Source organism: Eublepharis macularius, chromosome 6 (assembly GCF_028583425.1).
Source record: "Eublepharis macularius isolate TG4126 chromosome 6, MPM_Emac_v1.0, whole genome shotgun sequence".
NCBI classification, from domain to species: domain Eukaryota; kingdom Metazoa; phylum Chordata; class Lepidosauria; order Squamata; family Eublepharidae; genus Eublepharis; species Eublepharis macularius.
Window position 1 is genome coordinate 110,744,461 of NC_072795.1, and position 19,207 is coordinate 110,763,667.

At 42.2% G+C, this 19,207-nt stretch overlaps 1 protein-coding gene across 2 annotated transcripts in view; it reads left to right on the forward strand.

The window, feature by feature from the left end:
• The window catches only part of ASCC1 (activating signal cointegrator 1 complex subunit 1), a 91,869-nt gene extending 75,524 nt beyond the window's left edge, over positions 1–16,345 (forward strand). For both annotated transcript variants that reach the window (XM_054982932.1, XM_054982933.1), the window contains one exon: positions 15,461–16,345. In XM_054982932.1, coding sequence (XP_054838907.1) covers positions 15,461–15,577 — 117 coding nt within the window. In that variant the 3' untranslated portion in view covers positions 15,578–16,345. The remainder of the gene's footprint in view (positions 1–15,460) is intronic.
• The last annotated feature ends 2,862 nt before the right edge of the window (positions 16,346–19,207 follow it).

A 19,207-nucleotide genomic window follows, 5' to 3' on the forward strand; every position in this document is an offset into this window, starting at 1 on the left:
TGACCTTTCTTTGGTTTAAAACCAATCTTATCCATGTCAGAGACCTTGCAGTGGCTAGTCTGGCAAAAAGCCTGAACAAGAGCTCCAGGCCAATATAACAAACATTGTCTTCCTTGATAAATTATAGCATGCTTGATGGGTGAACTGCTTATATCTCCCCCCCCCCCTTCCTTCTAGCTTGTGCTGGTATTAAGGTCGTTTTTTAGTCTCATTCTAATACTATTTTGCATTTTCTGTTTTCCACAGTGGCAGGTTTAGGGAAGGATGAAGTCCGGAGTCCACACTTTAGAAAGTTAACATGATTCAGTTATGAGACCATTCATTTGCCGATTAGATAGTGCAACATTTGTTTAGAAATTATCTTCTCTAGATTTCTTCATTAACAAATATCTTACTCATTTTCATAAGAAGCTGACAAAAGGCTTGGTAGTCTCTCCTACAATTTGTGATATAGATTACCCCCGTGTAACAGACCCATATTAGTAGAGGTAAGACCCTTATGAAGTTAGTGAACTCAGGCTTTCCAAAATATCTTATTGTAAAGAATGTCTTTATCAGCAGCAGGTATAACCCCCATTTTCTCCAGCTGGAAAACTGAAGAGGCTTGCAATATGTAATACAGAAGCTGAGCGATATGTAATACAGAAGCACAGTCTTTGTAATACTAGCGGAATGATGCATTTGTTATCATGCAGAGCATGCATTGATGCTGGGCACCACTTTGCAAGCGGTATAATTTTGAGTGCAGCTCCAACATGGTGCCTGTCACTGTCTCCGTTTATATATTTTTATAATGGAAAGATTGCTAATTTTAGTGATTTTTCACTTGGTGCAGAAGAGATTTTGGGCAAATGCTGTCACATATAAGATGAGGTGGTAAAGACATTGTGAGATGACATTATAGCTTCAAAATAAAGCAAATGTATAACTTTGGCCCTCAGAGGAAAAGGAAATAAACGTGCTTCCAGTGGAATCTTTGGGAGGAAGATGACCCTTCGCTTCATAGTCTTCTATGGGGAAAGCATGCAAATGCAGTGGGCAGTCACTTTTTTCTCAATAAAGCACCCAGGAAACCTTAGCCTGTGGCTACTTGCGGGGGTAGTCTTAGCCAATGAGCAACAAGGGCAGCTGCCCTGGGCCCCATCTCCTCAAAGGAGAAGGGGAAAGAAGAAGAGCAGGTTCCTGTCACCCTCATGTCCGCCCTATCTGGGACACGGGCAGCTATCTTCTGGAGTGGTGGCCACTCCTACCCACCTTGCATGGGGTGAGGGACACCCATTACTTGTCCCTGGGGATGATAGTTGGGTGGCAGTAGTTCTGGGGCCCCATCTTGGACTTTTGCTCAGGGTCCCTAAACCACTAAGACTGCTCAGTTTTTTTAATGGCACCTCACTTTACCCCACTGGCATCAGAGGGCCTACATATTTCTATTTCTAAAGCTATTCTTGTGTGCTCAATTATATCTGCTCTTGGAGTTGAGACAAAAAGCCATTGTTCTAAGGGAGTATTTATATGCAGAGTTAGAGTATGGTACAGTAGAACCATTTGGTATGATCCACAAGTCATTTATGTCCTCTACTGCTTTCCTCTCTGCCTTCCTACATGAGAAAGTTCTTATCTTTAGGCTTAACACCCTTTTGTTGGGAGTGGAAGAGGAGAGCGTCTCCTGTAGATGAGCTAATGATGTTTTATATCTCTGCTAGTCTATAGGCCTGATTCACGAGGGACAGTTTTGTACCATTAATCTCCAATACCCTTATCCTAAGGCAGTGCTTTATATGGTTGATATTTCTGAGCAGACAGAACTCCCTACAGACTGACTCTGTGTGTGTGTGTGTGTGCACGCACGGGGGTGAATGTGTGCATTTCATTTTGCAGTAATGCTGCTCTTTGGTGGTAGGTTTTTAACTGCAAGGCATTGCAATGAGTTGTTGTTCCCATGGCATTGGACTATTGAGATTCTCAGCAGAACGGCTGGGTTTCCTTTACTGTTTTTCTAAATTAATTCCAAATGGTCCTTTTTGGCCTCTCTATGTTAGGCAAAGCAAAGCTTTGAAACTGATCAATATCTCTGACAATAGCAGTGAAACCAGACTAGGCTGCTCAAAGTGCAGAGCAAAGAGATTACGTGAAGGAAGTTTTAAATGCCTCTGCTTCCCTTTCCTCTCTTCTGAAAGCATTTGTCCTCGTGCTGCCCAGCACCTTTTCAGGCGGATCTGTTAATGTTTCCCATGCTTGTCGCATTCATGACAGCTGATTTAAAAAGCAGCAGTTTGTGTTGGCATGGTAGCCCCGCATTGTGGCTCTTTCAGGGTTTGGTTTGAAAACAGAAGTGGCATCACGTTTTGGGGAAAGGTATGCTATCAGTAGCTGCAGGGATTGGGCAGAAGTGAACCAAGCATTCTTTGGATGCCCAACACAAGATAATAGGTGAACTTGAGAAAGTCTTATCTTTTGAAGTATCCTTTAGCCTTAGTCAAAATATCTTATATTTTATTTTGATTTGTAGCCCTCCTAAAGGCTTGGGGTGGAAACAATATATTTATTTATTAGACTTTTTGTCCACTCTTCCCACAAGCGGGCTCAGAGCAGAGTACAGCATGACAGTAAACATAAAAACAATGGTAGTGTTTACGGTTATATTAAAACACCATAATACAGCACATTGAGCGCATCCCCATTTTTCTAAATAAATATATAAAACCAATATAGGTTTTTAAAATGTATTTGTATTTATTTACTTCATTTGTACTGCATTTTTCTCCACAGAGTGGCTTACAACATTCTCCTCTCCTGCAAGATTAGATACTTCCCTTTCTCCCTCTGCAAATCCTCTCGCATTCACAGGGTGCCACAAGTATGTGAAGGGGAAGTCCCACAGCCTACACTCTCTCCTGTCTGCACCTTGGCTTGCTCAAGGCTGAGGTGCTGGCAGGTGCTGTGAGGGAGGCTTTTATGTTCTGAATTTTTAAGGGACAGAAATAAAAAACGTTCCATTCTAATTGGGGTGCGTAGGCCCATACATGCACCAAATTCCAGCTTTCCATGTGAAGGAAATGCCTTAATCATTTTAGTAACCCTGTCAAGTGACTGAGTGATTGCTCATTCATGTCTTCATTTTCACTTATGGTAGCTGACCTTGGATCTCACTGACAAGCATTTCATTTACAGTATTATTTTAATACTGTAAATGAAATACTGTCTTCTACACAGCCAGATCATGTTTGGATTTTTAGAGAAGAATTTTTCTTTATTTAGGCTATAAACAATAACATAAAAGCTATGGACAATGAACATAGAAAATAAAAGAAACACAACATTCTAAAAAAAAGGCACACTAACAATACATATCTATATAAAATAGCAAACAAGTAAAAGAGTAAAAAAACTTGAACTAAACTACAAAATGAGTTCCAATTTTCTCCGCAACAAATATACATGATTTTCAAAGTCATGCTTATTCTAAGTTGAACATAAGAGTCCTCTTTTTCCTATTGTTCATGATTCTTAATCCATAAATCTGGATGTCGTCAAGTCATTATCATCTATTTCATGTAAAAAGTCAGTAAGTGGTCTCCATTCAGTCAAAAAAGTAACTAATGTCTTTTCTCTAATCAGTGAAGTAAATTTTGCCATTGAAGCAAACTCCAAAACTTTTATCCACCATTCCTCCATTGTGGACAATGTTGGAGTGTTCCATTTTTGTGCATACAGTACTCTTGCTGCTGTGATCAAATATAAAAACAAAGATCCAAAACTTCTTTCCAACTGGCTGTCCATCATTCCCAGCAAAAAAATGTCTCTGGTTTCAATTGGATTTTAATCTTCAATATCATCTGGATTGATGATTGTATCATATGTCCACCACATATGATATGATAAAATGTCCCTTCTTGTTTAGCACATTTCCAACATCATTTTTAGATGATAATTGTTTTTTCTTTGGAGCTCTCTATCAATCCCTTCAAATTCCTCAGCTCTTCCCCTATTTTACATTGATGACTGCTGCTCAGTTGTCTGAGCCTTCCCCCTGCCCTTCCTAAAGGTATGGCTGTGTTTATAGACACAGTGTGTCCACAGATCTCTCTCTTCCGGACTTCTGTACACAATCCTATTGTTTATTCTCATTGTTTTTTGGGGAAAGTGGTGTTTCTGGGAGAATCTCTTTCCAAAATCTATTGGGCTTCTTACCTGAACTCTTATATGAAGTAGAGGGCAGCTCTATCAGAAGAAAGGGTTGCAGAAGAGATTTCTTGCTCTTGAGAGAGGCATCTGTGAGACTCATATGCTAGGTCCACCTCCTCCTCTTCAAGTGTCAGAGACCTTGGCTGCCATCTCTGTTCCAAAAGGCCTCTTTCTTTGTCATGTCTGAGAGAGTTTGTGTCCTTTTTACTACACCATTGCTCTCATCTGCCAGCACAGGATTTCCAGTGACTTCGATCGCATGAAGCCTGGGGGAATGAAGAGATGAGATAATAAATGTAGAAAGCTTGGAGTGAAGGCCAGAATATTAAAAAGGCTCTAGTTGTCCTTAAACTGTGTTGTACATTTGTGATTAATGTGCAGCTAGCTACCTTACCCAAGCCCAATTTTTCTAGCAAAGTTCTCTGTGGGAAATGCACCTGAATCCTCTCACTATCTCTCATTCTTTTATTTTTAAATGTGTTAAAAGTAGCACCCATCTTTAGAAACAGGTGGCTTATGGTGTTCCAAGTGTGCAGCATTTTGCATATCTATGTTTTCTTGCTCTTTATTCCACCACCACCCCGCCTAATATTTTGTGCTTATTTAGTTTGGACAGTACCTGAGCAGGAATGCATTGCTTTGACTTTCTCTACATTTTAGATGGTGTGAACCTCCACCAGGACTGATCAGAACTTCTCTAGCAAAGTACTTTGTTGTGTAACAACAGCAATAGAACTGAAATGAAGTTCTTCATATAAAGTTGAGGATTAGTTGGAAGCATTGAGGTAATTTGAAGGGATTATTGGAGTGGTACAACTGCCCTAGAACAACAGTCCCCACAAGCTATGCAAATTAGCAATTTTATCTTTAGGGTTAAGCTGCGGGAAAACTAGTTCTGTACATTTACAGAAGAAATTGGTTAGTGTATGTGATGTAATGAAACTTCCCATCTCTGAAGCAGTTTTACAATATTGTACAAAATAGATCATGCTTTAAAAAAAATAATGGATATAACTATGTAGAAAAATGACACTTAAAAATAAAAAAGCAACCAACTTGAAAGGAAGGGGGGCAAGACTCAATCACCATTGTAGCCATTGGTATGTATGTCTGTTACTTGCACTGCAAAGGTGGGGTGAAATTGGATATATCCTATGGGAGAGGAAAATTATGCTGTGGTTCCTGTTTTTATGAATATCTGAATGCAATGTTAGAGAACATTTGTTTCACAGGGCACTATAGAGCAGAGGTGCCTACTATATGTTCTGCACTGCCTGAAACATAGGATATTTAAGATGCTAAAATCTATGAAGCTTTATTTGTTGAGCATTTCTTCCAGATTTTGCCATGGCATTTACCATAATGCTTTATTAGGATAATAGGAGATAGGTTTAAAAATCACTGCTCATGTAGAGAGTGAACCAAATAGTGTAGGGCACACGGGGGGAAGTGTGAAGGGACTGTTAGTGAGAGTGCTGTATTTCTTGATTGGTTCACTAAAGGGAGGAGGAGATGAGTATGCACAAGTAGCCATGTTATCTCCTGGTCACTGGTTCACAGCATGTGCATGTAGACACTAGAGATGTGCATTGAGAAAATGTTTCGGATCCAGGGCTTCCAAACAAATTCTGTTCTGTTACTGGGTTGTTCAGGGTGGGCTGGTGCTGGTTTGTATCAAATGGGTTTTTTTTTTGTTATTATGAGTTTGGGCCCATTGCACGTACTCAAGGCAGCTATTGGCTGTGTGTGCACATACACAGGCTGTTCTTTTCAAGGGGGATTGGGGAAACGAGGCTCTGGGGCAGCTGTTTTTTGTACTTTGCTGTACCAAAATCGCACAAAACACAGCCCTCCCTCCAAATCATCAACCTCAAGTTTGAGCACTTACCCAACAATGGGGTTCAGTGCTTACACACCCCAAAGAGCACTTGAGGAAAGTTCTCAAGGCAAGCGTTGGGTGGATGTACACGCACACACTGTTCTCTTGGGGCAGGGGGGGGCAAGGCTTTATTTGTGCTTAACCAAAACCTACACATTTATTGCCAATTATTAGTCTTCCCTCCTAGTCTAAAAAACCATTGATCCAAAAAGCTTTTCCTCAAGCACAACACACACACACAATAGACCCTGAAGAAAATATGTGTTGGCGGGTACACACGATGGCAGGGAGCTGGCTGGCCAAGCAGCAGTGGCTGGCCAGTGCCCAAGCAGAAGAGCATGCCATTGTGATTTTTTTTTTAAATCCTACTTCGTGATAGTGTCAATAAATTACCTTTGTGTCCTGCTGTTGCCTGTTGATGCCAGTGTACAACCCTGCTATCTCTGCTCATTTAACATTGAGATAACAATTTTAATCAGGGTCCAGAAAAGATGGATTTTTTTCTGGGCAAGATGAAGCATCTCTTGGTGCTTCTTTATCCATTATCTTAGGTTGACGTCTGTAGTCACAGTTAGCTAATGGTATCTAAGCAAAGGACAGCAGCAGATAGGCACTGAATGGACATGTGCCTGTGTCCTCCTCGGTGCGGTTCTCCTTTAGTAACTGTTTATTATTTCCAATTTTCACTCTAATCTGCGTAACTTGAGCCTTTACAGCAACCAGGGACTCAGAGGCTGGAGCAGGCCCTCGCTTCTCAATCCCTCGTGTGCACCTGCATGGACATTGGTTGCTTGTCAACTTTAGCTTGCATTGTGCATAAAAGCATGCAGAATGGATTGGTGAGGTGACTCCCCCAATGTGCCTTGCCATCTGCTGCTCCCCTTCCCAGTGCAAAGCAAGCCTTTTGCGCATGAATCCCTAGGGCCATGAGCCACTCAATGCCAATGCCAATGCGATTGCCCATGAGGCACTGAAGACAAAACGCGCTCATACACAGCTTGCACTTTCCCCTACCCACCAATAAGGTTGCACTACGCTAGGGCTCAGTCTCTCCCCTTGGGATCCAGTTGGTTGGTTGCTGTTAAAGGAAACAGTTACAGATGCTACTGCCTGCTGCTGCCAGCTCAGTCCCTGCCTACCTGAGCTGCAATTTCAGGGTGTATTTCCAGCTCATTTGTTTTGTTTAGCAGACCCCTAGTAGACAGAGATGTTCATACTTACAGTTGGGTGCTGTAAGTCCCAACTTTACAGAGTTCCCTGGCATTTCAAGTGAACAGATTCTCGGTAGCAGGACTGAGAAAGATCCACTGATTGGAGAGCCACCACCATAAGAGCAGGTTGTACTAAGCTAGATAGGCCAGTGATCCGATTCAGTACAAGGTAACTTCATATGCACATCTGACTGCACAGTTGAAAATGACACACCCAGTCCCTGAACTTCACCAGTACATTCTAATGGTGTGTTAGTGACAGATCCGGATGGTGACTCATTCATAACTGAGAAAGCTTCTCCTTGGTGATACTTCCCACAGTAACTGAAGAAGAGGTCCCTCTTCATCCTCTCTGCCTGTTCATAATCTGACATCTTTGCTGTCACAAACACACAATGCAGCGGGTTTTCTTTTCACTACCTTGTTTACTTTTATATTTGTAAAAGAAATCATGTAATAAACTAAGTTAATATATGCAAAGTTTGCGTACGAGCCTGTTTCAAAGCAAAACTACCCAGATTGGAGCCAGCTTGACCCCCCCCCCCACCTCAGTTTATTTGCAATATCCCATATATGCATTTTGCTCCCTGCTCTAGCTTGTCTTAAGGCAGATAATCCCCTTAGAAGTTAAAACTGAAACATCCTCTGCACTGCAAATAAATGTTCCAGTATTTCATTACTTTTAAAACATCTTCAGGCTTGCAGACGACTCAACAGTTTCCTGTTGTGTAGGCAGTGCAGAGAGCATTCCGTTTGCTGAGAAAGCAGAACTGTAGGGTTATGAGGACCTGTGAGAGCTACTTATTTAAAATATATGGAAAATAAAAACAGGTATCGTCTTAAAATCCTCCTTCTGGCCCTTGAATATAAAGTACATGCCCTGTGAAAACTGCTTCAGTCTTCAGAAAATTATTCTCTAAATATTATATTCAATCAGAAGTGGTTATTTTAAAAGCCCTTCTACATGTATACAGTTATTGCTTATCTATGAGATTTTTTATCTTGAATGCATGAACATAAAGAGTTTGAAACCTCATTCCTGAATATATTTCTTGTTTATAATTGCATAAAAGAGCTCATTTTAGCATTTTTAAAAAATCGTACATTTGCCCTTATTTAAATCACATTTAAACAGTTTCTTGTTAAAACAGTCAATAAAATTTCTTCTTGCTAAGTTTACAAGAACAAGTAAACAGAAAACCCTCACTGCTCTCTTTTAAGAACCTATGTAGCAATGATGGGTGGTATGATTTTCTGTTGATTTAGCTACTATTAATGTGGAATAATCATATTTTAATAAAGGCTTAGACTGGAAACAGAGATTCTGTAATAGTATTTACTTGTGTACTATACCCTCTAACAAACATAAAACGTTATTGATGTGTACCTTTTGCCAGTTGTTCAATGATCTGATGTAGGAAAGCTTACCAGATGCCTAGTGCTTCTTGAATGCATACCTGTATCTGAATCAGGCTTGACCAGAGTCATTTAGAACAGTGAGACCACGGTGCTCATGGAGAAGGAGCTGCCAAGCTTGTTTCCTGTCCTGAAAAGACCTTGTGGAACAGTATTTGCCCCATCAGTAGCTGCACATATACTGATGGGCTACATGTGAAGCCATCAGGTTGAGAAAATGGAGGAGGGACAAGAGCCTCTTCTCCCTGTACCCCGATCCAAATTGAAGCTCCACACACTTGAGAAGTGAGTTCCTAGTGGGGAACTCACAGCTGTTGTTTGGCTAAGTCCCTGAGGCAAACATGTGTAAAACATAACACTGTAATTAGAGCCACACATATGCTGGCTGGCAGAACAATGCTTAAGAGAGCCAGATTGCCAAACTAGGTCTTGGTAGACAAGTTCTGATCCCCATTCAGGCATGAAGCTCACTAGCTATCCTTGGGCCAGTTGCTTTCTCTCAGCCTCTCTCTCTCAGCCTGACCTACTTCGCCAGGAGTTATGCAAGCAATATGGAAGCGGTGAGAATGTCCACCAGGCCTTGACAAATTTTCTTTGGCTGTAGGAGCCAGTCCAGGAATTTAGGAACTGGACTGATTTTTCAGACTTTATGGTTTTGGATTTTAATGACTATGTTTTCTAATTATTGTTGCCATTCTAATTACTGTTGCCATAAAATATAATCTTCACAGTTCATCAGTATTTTATTAACAGTATAACAAACCAATTATTGCCCAGTCTCTAATCTGCCCTTTCTGGGCAAACTGATTGAGAGAGCAATAGCTGACCAGCTCCAGGCCTTGGACAACTCTTGTGCCTTAAAACACTTTTCAGTCTGGTTTTAGGCCAGGCCAGGGTCAGAGATGGCTTTGATGGTTCTAGCTGATGACCTATGCTTGAATGTAGACAGAGACCATGCGTCATTGTTGCTACTCCTGGATCCATCTGCAGCCTTCAGTAGAGAAGACAACGCCATCCTGTTGAGGAGGTTGGAGGCAGAAGTAGGTATCAGGACATGTGCCCTGGACTGGTTTAAATCATTCCTCAAGGGGGAGACTCAAAGGATTGCTATTGAAGACCAACTATCCTCAGTATGGAAATTATCTTTTGGAGTTCCACAAGGTGCAATCTTATCCCCCATGTTATTCAACCCCTTTGATGGGGTTCAGTTGACCTAGCCGAATAAGTTAAGAACCTAGGGGTTATACTGGACCCAGCACTGCTGCTAGAGAAGCAAGTAAATGCAACTGCAAAAAAAGCCCTTATTCCAACTCAGACAGGCATGGAAGATGGCCTCCTACCTTGTCATGGCTGATTGGGCCACCTGGATTCTTGCCACAATAATAGAAAGACAATTATTGTAATGCACTCTACATAGGTCTCCCCTCAAAGTCGACTTGGAGATGTCAGCTGGTACAGAATGCTGTAGCTCACTTATTCTCAGGAACTAGATGGTGCATGCATATCGCTTCTATTCTGCAGTCACTACATTGGCTTCTGGGCTCAGTTCAAAGTCATGACTATCACATTCAAAGCCCTTCATGGCCTTGGACCTTCATATCTGTGCAATTACCTCTATGTTCTACCACGGCAGCTTCGCTCATCTGAACAGGACTTTCTGTAGATACTGCCTCAAGGTTGGGCAAAATCAACAGCTGCCCACAAACATGCTTTCTCTGTGATGGCCTCCACCTTATGAAACAGCCTGCCTGAGGGGGTCAGGAAAGCTTCTGCTCTCCTGGTTTTCAGCTAACTATACAAAACTGAATTATTCAGGAGGGCTTTCTATCCAGATTATAGAGCTATGACATAAGAAATAGCTCAGATGCTTTGGTAAAGGATACAGACTATATGCTCTGCTATTGGGTACTGTCTGATGATGCAAATAAGCACCACTACGGAGTTTCCATGTTGCTTAACATGCCATGTAAATTTGTTGTGCATTGTTTCAGAAGATTTTATTTCTATGTTCATCTTTATGCTCGTTTTCAAATTTCCTGCTACCATACCCAATTGTATCTGTTCAATGACTATTCTAACTGTTGTTCATTATGGTACTTGCTAAGTGAATGTCCTCGCTGTTGATTATATTGTATCTTTCTTGCACTGTGTAATTTGCCTTGGAATAAGTGAGAAAGGTAGACTATAAATTATGATTATTAATAATAATGATAATAATAATATGGTATATAAATAAATATGGGGTAATCCTGGTTGTCAACAACACAACAAAAAGCTATGCTCTAACTCTAACCTAACTTCTCAATTTCTCATAATTTCATTATTGATTTTAAAAGTTCCATTTAATTGAGTATTGGAGCCAGTGTAGAAAGAAACTAAGAATTCATCTGCTGCAACTGACTTATGTAAAGTTAACATATAAACAAGAATGACACAAACTTCACACACATGCATTTTTATGCCATACAGCCAAACATTAGAATAAGCTTTGTACATCTACGAAGACTTGCTGAGAGACACTTCAGTAAAATCATTACTTAAAATGCTAGGCGCCACGATGAAATTTCCAGGCACCGTGGAGACTTGGCACCTGGGATTTGTCAAGCCCTAATATACACCTCCCTAAGCTCCTTGGTGGAGGGGTTGGATAAAATTTAATAAATAGAAAGAACTGTTTATAATACATTTATCATTTGCTGCTCCATATTCAGTATCTGTTGTAAGGAGGAACATTTAAAAGAGAGAAGGCTTTTGATAGGAACTGAATTCATGTAATGATAAAAGTGGAACATTTACATTTTGTTGCCGAAGCCTGCCCCTCCCCCATTTTCAGCACATCCCATCTCCCAGGAGACCGGAGCTCCTTTGAGATGCCTTCTGCCCATCTCCTCATTCTCTAGTATATTCTGTTCAGCCAACCAGAATCTGTTAACATTCCCTCTTTTCCTCTCATAGTGGCCATTGCCTGTCCTATCCACGTTCGTGCAACAAGATGAATGGTACACCAAACAGCTGCAGTTTCCCTTCATCCGTTCTCATTCTTGTACAATCCGTGTCTTTCTCCCCCTCAGGCTCCCTTATTGATTTTTACGGGGTCAGGTGCCCTTTGGGGAAATCCTGATTTATATAAAAGAGCCATGGCAATATAAAACAAATGGCCAAAGCCAAAAGGGATTTGAATTCATCTGTACCAGGGGCAGCAGAATAAATTTCTGGAAGGGGGTGAACCTCCATATTATGCTTGCCAAGTAGGTATTTAGATTTCAGTGATTACATGTAGAAGAATCAAGGGAATACCACCTATGGATGAGCAGGGCATGAATCTTCAATGTTTTCAAAGCCATGGTGCATCCTTGATGGCAGGAAGAGTTGCATGTTCCTATCTTGGGCTAAAGTCTGTAGGAACAGATGTAGGCTGCTTCCACACACATTGGATAATGCACTTTCAGTGCTCTTTAATGATCATTTGGAACTGAGTTTTCATGTGTGAAACACAAAATCCACTTCTAAAGTATTGCTAAAGTGCATTGAAAGTGCATTATTCAACGTGTGTAAAAATGGCTGTAGTATGTAAGAGAAATTAAGTGGAATTCATATTCTTAAGGTCCTTGTGATGAGTAGACTAAACTACTCAGCCCACGTTGACCTTTGGCACAACAGCATTAACCCAAGTTCGAAAATAGTGCATTTGTTGAAAGGTTTTATAAAGGCGTTACTCGCATTTTAAGGTACAGTCATTTCCTGCATCTTAATGGAATGGAGAAAAGCACTTCACACTTGAATGTGTTGCTTCTTCTAAGCAATATTGCTGGTCTCTCTTTCTAATGAATTCTGATGTCATATTTTCATCTGTCTCCTGTACAGTGTTAATGACCGGAGCAGCTTTCATTTGAATTATGTTTCAGTTGTGTATGTGTTTAAGTGCCCTTGAAAATCTTTACTGAATGAAAAGGAGCTTTATAGCCTATGGTTTCAGAACTGGGACAAAGATCCTTTCTGTCTGGTTCACTATTCTTATCTTGGACATAAATGGCCAAAGGTTTCAAACTGCAGGTTGATATCCTACTTAAATTAACTGAACCCACTTTTATCTGTCAAAGAAGGTTTCAGCAAAGAGAACCCCATCCAACCATGTTAAAAGACTTGCTGTAGGCAGAACCAGATGAAGAACAAAGTCTCAGGGTTAAAACACAGTTCAGTTGTATTTCCAAGGCAGACTCCATACTCTTTTCAATACCTCAAATCACATGTCTATCTTTTTTTTTATAACATGCTTTATTAGTTTTGATTCCAAATCAACCTACAAACAGATCAAACCAAATCTTACAGGATTAATACATATTTATACAATATATTACACTCCATCTCTACAGTTCAATTGTATTTGTGTAGTCTTTTCATTACTGTTAGTCTATTATTTCTATAAGTCTACTTTGTTTAATTTTGATCATCATTTTCTTTTCTCACTATTTTGGGTCCTGTCTTCCTAGACTATAATTAAATTCTTATTTTGTATTTTAATTCAATCCACCTATAAAAGGGGATCCATCTTTGTTTCCAATCATGTCTATTTTTTCTACCAGTTCTTCTTTTGTTGGTATATCTGTGTTCTTCCAATGCCTGGCATATACTATTCTTGCTGCCACATGTATATCTTTTCTACCAGGAACATGGTAACTGAGCTGTTATTGTACAATAAAAGGAGATCCCTGGAGGTCCCTTCCAATTCTATGATTCTATGATAAACATCAGTAATAATTTTTCTAAGTTACGAGGAGTTTAAGGAAAGCCAGTGAAGGGAGCTCAGGTTAGTCTGAGAGCTGATTCTGCCATTATTTTTCCAGATGTTTTTTTGAGACTTGTAGGTGAAATGCACAAAATATCAGGAACATGGGCAATTAGTGACCCATATCCTAATATGAAGCTTTTATATCTGGCCTCTGGTAACCCTACAGAATTTTAATCCACATGTTACAAAACGTCCAGATTTTCACTCATAAGTAATTGTTGCCTGGAATTGTAGCCAACTGAGGTCCAAACTAGATGTTACAGCATCCATATATCTGACCTATACACACTGCTGCCATTTAGAACTGAACTCGTGTCATTTAAAAATGCTGTTGGGGACCTGATCAGGCCCACAGCATGGCGAGACCAGGAGATCTCCCCCCCCCCCCCCACCAATCTTTTCAAGAGCAGAACAACCTGTTCCAGCACTTGAAAAGGCACAGAGATGGAGGAACGCTATAGGCCTGATCAGGATTGGGCCTTTGCGGCATTTTTAAATGGCCTGAGTTCAGCTCTAAAATGGCAGTAGTGTCCATGTATCAGACCTGTGCACATTGTAACATCTAGTTTGGCTAAGAGAGAATGCACACTTTGGTACTTCGCTCTTTAGATTTTGCAAAGAATTGCTTAACCAGAATCTATTTGGAGGAGCAATGAAGCATTTGTATTTCATATGTATTTCACTGTAATTTTCATTATAATTTATCAGACTTATTTACCCACCTTGATTTTATATATTCTTATAGGCAAATGTTTATCCTGTGTCCCCATGCTTTCAAGGTGGCTGGTAAACCACTTTATTAAAAATACATCTTAAAATCTCAAAAACCAGCCATAACTTCTCATACTAGCCTCCCAACACGAGAGTAAATGTCCTTTGGAAGAGGACTCACTCACAATGCCTTCAAAAGAAAATCATGGCCTTTGCTCTGTGAACCTCCTCAGGAAGCGATTCTGTAGTATGCAGACTATAAACAAAAATGCTGTTAGGTTAACAGAGGAGGTTTGTATTTATCAAGCTGCTCTGAAGACCTAAACAGGCATGTGGATGTGCAGAGGGAAAGATGGTCCTTCAGATAGGAGGGTCCCAAAACATTAAGGGCTTTAGTGGTACAAACCATCAAATTGAATTGAGTCCAGAAACAGGCAGCCAAGATAAGCTGTTTCAAGATAATCATATGCTGTTTATGGCAGCTTACACCAATTAACAATCAATGTTTTTCACCAGTTGAAGTTTCTTAGTTACCTTCAAGGGCAGCCCCTATAAAATGTACATTACTGTAGTCCAGCCCTGAAATTGCAGACGTTTGAATAAGTACAGTTAGGTCAGCTGAATCAAGAAGGGAAGAAAAGCAAGCCTTCTGTATCTGCATCCCACAACTACAAAGTGTTTACTGCTTGCTGGTAGATACCACCAATTTTATTATAAAAGTTTGCCCGCTTATGAAAAGATCCAGCTCCTGAAAGTGGTTCTAGGAGAGAATAGAGTAGCTGTGAAGAAAACAAAAGTTGATGTTTCCTGGTTTGCAAGAAAGGAAGCAACATCTGCATCTCTTTATCAGCTAGTAGATTTCTAGAATGTGTGTCTGAGAGGCAGCTTTACTACTCAGCTGCCAAGAAGTACATCTTCTAGATTCTTTGGCCTTTTCCTTATATAGGTTTTGATACTATACCTGTCTAAAGAAAAATAATGTGAAAAATGACCCACAGCTGTGAATCAAGAGTCTGAGTGTCTAGATTACTTGGGACAAATTGTGCTGCTTCTGCTGTTGTATAGTTTTGCGTTTTTTTTAAAAAAAATCCACAACAATACTTTATTTTCACAAAGAGAAAAATTGTAGTGTTTGGAAGAGTACCTTTAAGTTTGGGGAGAAGCATTTGTTAGAAGCGTGTATGAAACCTATACTTGAAGACAGTTTTCAGGAAAGCCTTCAGCACCTTTTAAAAATACCTTTCATGAGTTCTTACCCTTCTCTTTCAGCTCTTTGAGAACTTCTACTTTGGAGAAGTACAACTGAGTGCAGTCTACCTCTCTCAGAGATTCTCTGCCGACAGCTCTGGTTACTATGCAACATCTGGTCAGCTCACTTTCTCCTGAAGTCATCTGCCCCAACAGAAATTGGATGTCACCAGAACTGCACAGTAGACAAGATGATGGTTTAAATGGGTCCTGGATTTGGATGGGATCATTCACTCTTTGTGGATCCCCCACAGAGCTTTGCCAAGGATCTGAATTAGCTCATTCATCAGATGTGAACCTACTGAAAAAAGGGCCACATGACCAATAAGTTTCGTTTTGTTGATGTTTTTACCGACGAATGAATGCCGGTGTCACACTTGGGTTCAATGGTGTCTCAGGGGGCAGGGGCACCCATACTCAGAGTCCCGCCCCCTTGCCCTCCCTCAACATCAGCTGTTATGAGCTCTTTATTTATTCCCTTTCACACACAGCTAAAGAGTGCTGTTTCTATAATTTGAGTCTGCAGTCCCTCCCTAGCCTGCTTAATTGCTACTGCCTGGTCCTCTCTGTCTCCAGTCCCAGAGCCTTTCCCTTCCTTGAGAGCTATCTCTGTTCTTCCCCTGAGCAGGCTGCAGAAAGTCTTTCCTCTCCCTGTCCATAGCATCCTTCTTTCCTTGCAGTCTATCCTTTTTTCTCCCAGCTGTGCCTGCCTTTTTATCAGGTTCTAGCCTGGGAAGAAGAAGCTGCCCTGCCTGCTGCAGCCCTGCCCCATCCCTGCCCTTGGCTGCTTGTAAACTTAGCTGGGCTGGCAGTGGTGCAGGCCTGTATGTGGCTCTTGTCGCACTCCTGTCTCACAACTGGATACAGAGGGAATAATTTGCATTTGGCAAGTGTTAAATAAATCTAATCTCCTTACAACACTGGCTGTGAGGTAATGCTGTGTCATTTCCATGCACCACCATACCAAGTAGAAGCCTGCAAACCATGGTTGCCTACAATTATTCACTTGCAGCATAATGTGTATTTAAACCTATGCTCCTCCCCAGGCGTAATTTCATGGAAAAAGAGCTGGAGGAACTCATTAGCATAACTTACTAGTATCACTAATTAGCATATGCCACGCCCCCTGACATCACCTATCCTGGCTGTTTTGGTCCCAATTCTGACCATCCAGGGCCGAAATTGGGCCCAAAATGGCAAAAAGGGGCTGAAAACGGCCAAAAAGGGGCCCAAAATGGTCAGGATCGGGCTGCTGCTGAGCGGGAGAGTGATCCACCACCCGTCAGAGGCCCGATCCGGGCTGTTTCGGCCCCAATCCAGGCAGAAACAGGCCCAAAATGGCCAAGAGTCAGGTGGGCGGGGCCACCTGACATGTGACCTCTTTGGGGAACTGCTGGAACTGTGTTCCAGCGTGTTCCCCCTCAAAATGAACTCTGCTCCTCCCATAAGAATTGTGGCCTGTATCTTTAAAAAGAAATTAACAGCTCTTGTATATATCTACCTGAGTTCTTTCATATTAAATAAAAGAATTCAGGAAGGAAAGAGAATTCAAAAAGCTACAGTAAAAAGTAAAAGAATAGACTGAAGAAAGAAAATGTGCAGGCCTGATCAATCACAGCTTAAAGGCAAGGGCACTCCGCTCCAAATGCAAGGAGATGGCCGACACTAGGACAGGTTCCAACAGATAGAAATAAAACTAAAACGTGGAACAGAGACGAGCTCACAAGCAGGCTCTGCAGTACCAAAGATAGCTCCCAGGGAGCAGTTAATTTGCACTCATACATTTTACAGCCAGAAGGCACCCTTGTAGCCCCATTGCTGACCCTACAGCCCCTTTTGTCCTGTGCCTGGTTGGATGGTCTCCTCAGGAGTCAGTTACCTAGCTGCCTGGCCTGCGAGGAAACTTGGAGCTGGAACACCAGGATAGTGTGAACTGAACCACGAAGCCTCAACCCAAAGAAGCTGAGGGGTTTGGCTCAGCTGCATCTACCAGCAGATAGCAAGGCTCAGGGAGGGGGGGGGGAGGCTCTGCTCTGGCCATGGTCCTGCAAATAATTATTGCTGTCAAGAGTTCCGGCCTGAGTCTGAAGGGAGATGGCTTGCTGCCAGGCTTGCGCTTTGCGTTCTCCGTGCTCCTTCCGCCTGGATCCGTTGCTGCTGTCACTCCCTTGGCATGGGAGGCAATCTGGAGGGGCTGTCAGCCCTGGTTCATGTCCGAGGTCTCTGAGGTAGATGACACAGATGTGCTTGCAGGTGGCAGGGACTCATTTGCAATTTCTGGTGGGGTGGTCTCAGGCGCTACTTGGGTATGGTCAGCCAGGGCCTCGCTAGCAGGCTCTGGCAGTGTGGCTTCTGGAGCATAGTCGGTTGGTTCCTCCGTACCAGGCCCGTCCCAGCCCTGCTGGTCCACAGGCTCTTCCTCTGAGCCCTCCAGGTCTGAGTCATTGGCCAGATAAGAGGGCTGGTCAGAGAGGATCATGGCACCTTTCAGGCTGCAAGGCTTTTCTGAGCAGTGGATTGCACTACTCAGAGCATCTTTCATGGACTCCTGCTCTTCATTGCTGTTCAGATGTTTTTCTTTGGGTTTGTTGGTGTCTTGGGCAGGAGATTATAGAATGGGGTAGTTCCTCAACATCTTCTAGCTTGATTCCTTTCTTGGAGTCTATACATGGTTCCTCAGAAAACAGGTTGAGTTAGGATGTTAATTATAGAGGTTATTTGAATGCTGGTACAAATTCTTTGCTTAGTATCCACCCACCCAGTGTTCACAATGAGCTCTGCTCCTAAGAATTTTGATAAACAGAATAGACAAGTGGGAACCCACAAGGACTTGCAGGGGGGGGATCTCTTTTTCCCCTCCCCCACGATCTCATCTTTCCCTTCCTTGCCCCTCCAGCCTTCCCTTTTTCAGCTTCCTTCTCTCCTTCCCACCCACCTTTGTCTGCCCCCCCAATCTTCACCTTTCCCTCTCCTCTCCCCTATGGCTGTTGCATGGTGGGGAACCTGCAGGACTTGCAGGGGATGCTTCACTTTCCCCTATATCTCCTTTCCCATGCTATTTCCTCCTTCCTTCCTTCTGGTAGCTGATCTTTCCCTACATCCTTTTCTCCTTCATACCCACTAAACAACTTACCTTTTATCTCTCCCCCCCCCATCTTCACCTAGGTTTATTAATTTCCTTCACTTATATACTGACTTTTTCCCCAGGGGTGACCCAAAGCTTGCGTCATTCTCCTTGCCTCCATATTCTCAATGAGCCTGAGCGGTAGGTTAGGCTTCGAATGCGCAACTGAATCAAAGGCACCCAGTGGATTGCCACTACAGAAGGGTGATTCAAACCTGGGCCTGCCACATTCTATTCTGAAACTCTAACCGCTGCACTACATTGGCATTTGGGGAGAGGCGCTGCTGTTGAACCGTAACAAGCCGCCAGGCCTGGGTGAATCGTGCAAGTCATACGGTATCAAGTCGCCTGGTGGCTGCGTCTGGGCCTGGGCCCAATAAGTCCTCCCTCAAAGGCCAAAGCTGCCCTCATGGCTCCAGTCTCCTGATGTGACGATCCACAGATCGGGGCCACTTCGCTATTAGTATATAAGATGTGCACCTGCCCGTTGCTAAGACCTCAGTTGTGGTAGCAGTTTCACTGGGCTTGGCTTGGGGATCACCAGTCTTCACCTTTAGTGATATCGGCTGCAGCATTGTTTTCTGCAGGGAAGGAACTTTGCTCGCTCACTTGCTCAGCCAAGAACTGTTTCTTTGGGGTGGCAT